Source organism: Vombatus ursinus, unplaced genomic scaffold (assembly GCF_900497805.2).
Source record: "Vombatus ursinus unplaced genomic scaffold, bare-nosed wombat genome assembly UNPS02014282.1, whole genome shotgun sequence".
NCBI lineage: Eukaryota > Metazoa > Chordata > Mammalia > Diprotodontia > Vombatidae > Vombatus > Vombatus ursinus.
The window spans coordinates 1-2,952 of record NW_020954060.1 but is presented as its reverse complement, the minus strand read 5'-3'; the positions used below and the strand labels follow the sequence as shown (position 1 = coordinate 2,952).

At 56.9% G+C, this 2,952-nt stretch overlaps 1 protein-coding gene across 1 annotated transcript in view; it reads left to right on the top strand.

The window, feature by feature from the left end:
- LOC114042177 (rho GTPase-activating protein 45-like) overlaps positions 1-2,949 on the top strand; it is a gene marked incomplete at both ends in the record, with an annotated part of 10,140 nt that extends 7,191 nt beyond the window's left edge. Inside the window, 4 exon segments of the mRNA XM_027860846.1 lie at positions 1-25; positions 241-444; positions 1,329-1,466; positions 2,838-2,949. The exon segment at positions 1-25 is cut by the window's left edge and continues 77 nt beyond it. Coding sequence (XP_027716647.1) covers positions 1-25; positions 241-444; positions 1,329-1,466; positions 2,838-2,949 — 479 coding nt within the window.
- Positions 2,950-2,952: the final 3 nt, after the last annotated feature.

Here is a 2,952-nt window from a genome sequence, read left to right as displayed (position 1 = left end):
GAGGTTAGGAGCTCAGTGAAGGGTGGCCCATGTTAGCTCCCAGGCTTCTTCCTCTTCTGAGATTTTAGGAATCTTGAGTTTTTTCAGTGCCCACTTTTTGCTCAGGCCCAGGCAGCCTCGTGTCTCTTGTGCCTTTGGCAGGCGCTAGCGGGAGGCTGGCAGAGGGGGGTCCTCTCACTCCTGGCCCGGAGTCTGGCCTGGGCCCCACCTCCCCTCCAGCTCTCTCCCCTCCCTCCTTAGCAAGAAGCAGAGACCAACCTTCGAAAGGCAAAGCAGAGCTACATGCAGCGCTGTGAAGACTACGAGAAGGCCCAGTACCTGACCGTAAAGGCCGAGGAGGAGCAGGCTGGGGGCGGTGGGGCCAGTGCAGGGGCTGGGACCAGTAGTGCTGCCACCAAGGCCCTGGCCAAAAAGAGGCGGCTGGAGGAAGAGGCCAAGAACAAGGTGAGGAGAGGAGACGCTGGCTGGGCTGGCTGGCTGGGGCCAGGAAAGTAGAGGAGCAGGAGCAAGGGAAGGGAGGCTGCTCTGCTCACATGCCTCTCCCTCCTCCCCTTCCCCTTCAGGCCACTAGACAGCCAGAGGGACCAGGAGGGTTGAGCCTGGAGAAGAGAAGACTTGGGGGGGAAGCGGTGCTGGGGAGGGAGCATGGATCCCAAGATGGAGAGCTGGGAGGGGTCAGAGCATTGTGCAGATGGGGAAGCTGAGGCTGCAGGGCGAAGCTGCGAGCAGTGGATGGAAGGATGAGACCTTCAGCAGTCTATCAGCAAGCGCTGATTGAGCAGCTGTGGCGTTCCAGGCATTGTGCTCGTTGCTTGTCAGTGAGACCCGAGTTCAGATTCCTGCCTCAGAAGCTTGCGTGACTCTGGGTTTCCCCTTAATGATAGTAACACATATTTTATAGTATTTGGCTGAGTTGTTAAAGGGGTGGACCAGATCTGTGTCCATGTGGTTTCCCAGCACGGGTTTGAGCCCTCCCCGCCGGGCTTCTGTCTTTGAGAGGCACCATGGCATAGTGGATAGCAGAAGTCGGGAAGATCTCGGTTTGAATCTCATATCAGACACTAGCTGTGCGACCTGGGCAAATCACTCAGCCTCTCTGGGCCTCAGTTTCCTCCCCTGTAAAATGAGGGGGTTGACATCCAAAGTTCCTTCCAACTCTGAATCAGTCTCTCCCTGGGAAAAGTTGTGTATGGGTGTGCCTGGTGAGTCGACCCTGAAAGGGCTTCTCTGAGGACTCCCAGGTGTCCTGGGGCCGGCAGTGTCTGAGGCCCCTGTGGGATTTGTGGGGGTCCCCGACGAGCAGTGGCTCATGCATCTCCCTGCCCCAGGCAGAAGAGGCCATGGCCACGTACCGCACCTGCTTTGCTGATGCCAAGACGCAGAAGCAGGAGCTGGAGGACGTGAAGGTGAACGCTTTGCGCCAGATCCAGGAGGTCATAAAGCAGAGTGACCAGATTATCAAGTCGGTGAGCCCCCACGAGCGCTGGCCGGGCCCTCCGGGGTGGGGGCTGCGGTGGGATGGGGACCAAGGAAGGAGGGGTGGGCCGCGCTGGGCTGGGGCCGGGGCCGAGGGTGCAGAGTCAGAGCGGCGCAGCCGAGAAGGAAGAGGACGCCGGGCACGGGGGCGGAAGGGTCCTTGTGCAGAAGCTGTCAGACGAAGGCACGTGGAGCTCAGCCAGTAGCTGAGCGTTCAGTCTGGCCAGAACATTGAATGTGGAGCTGAAAAGGCCATTGGGAGGAGGTGGAGTAGGGCTTCACATGCCAGGCAGAGAAGTGTTCATTTTGTTTCAGCAGCAGTAGGGAGCCCCTGATGCTTCTTGTGTAGGGGAGTGACTGATTCGATGGCTCGCTTTGGGTCAGTTCCATCAGTGACTGGGTGGCAGATGGCTGGAGAAGGGAGACGATTAGGAGGCTGTTGTGATAGGCCCGGTGAACCGGGCCGGGGCCACGGCCGGGGTAGAAGTGGCCTGACTTGGCGGTAGATTAGACGTGCGTGTGTGTGTCTGTGTCCGTGTCTGTGTGTGTGCTGGCAGACTTAGGAAGGTCCTGGGGAGTTCAGCTTTGACCATGGTGAGTTTGAGGGGCTGGTAAAACATCCCCGGGGGGTGCTTAGCAGGCAGCTGGAGATGCAGGATTGAGGTTCAGGGAAGAGATTAGGGTTGAATCAAGAAATTTAGACTCCTCTGCATTATTTGTGATCATTCAACCTTTGAGAAGGTATAAAGAGGGAAAAGAAGAGGCTGAGGACACAGGCTTGGGTCACATGAAGGCCAGGAGATAGGAAGACGCTGGGAGGCCAAAGGGAAGACCTGGGTGATCTGGGATGCTCAAGGAGATCTGTTAGTGTTGGCGCATGTTGGCTACACGTGTGTGCGTGTGTATGTGTCTGTGTGTGTCTCCAGTCTCTCTGTCTTTCCAGTCTCTGAGCGTCTCTGGGTTTCTGGGTCTCTGTGTCTGAGCATCCCTATCGATACAGCTCCCTGAGGATGGGGCCTGTCTTTTCTTCTGTTTCTATGTCCCCTGTGTTTACAGAATGCTTTGCACGTAGTAAGTGTCTCGTAAATGTTTTTTGTTCGTTCTCTCAGTTCTTTTTTGATGTTTGATCTTCCTGTCTCCAGCTCAGCCCTACCCCAGGGCTTCGCATCTAGACGCTTAATAAATTATCAGGCACTTAACGAAGGTGCCTGGGCATGTGCTGTTTGTGCGTCTCTCCATGGCTGTCTGGTCCCTGTGTCCGTTCTAAGCCAATGTCTGCATGTGGGCTTTGGAGGGAACAGGACTGAGCCCGAGTACCCAGAGCCACCTTCCTAACCTCTCCCCATCCCTGGACCCCGCAGGCCACCATCTCCTACTACCAAACCATGCACATGCAGACGGCCCCGTTACCGGTCTACTTCCAGACCATGTGTGAGAGCAGCAAGCTGTATGACCCGGGGCAGCAGTACGCCTCCC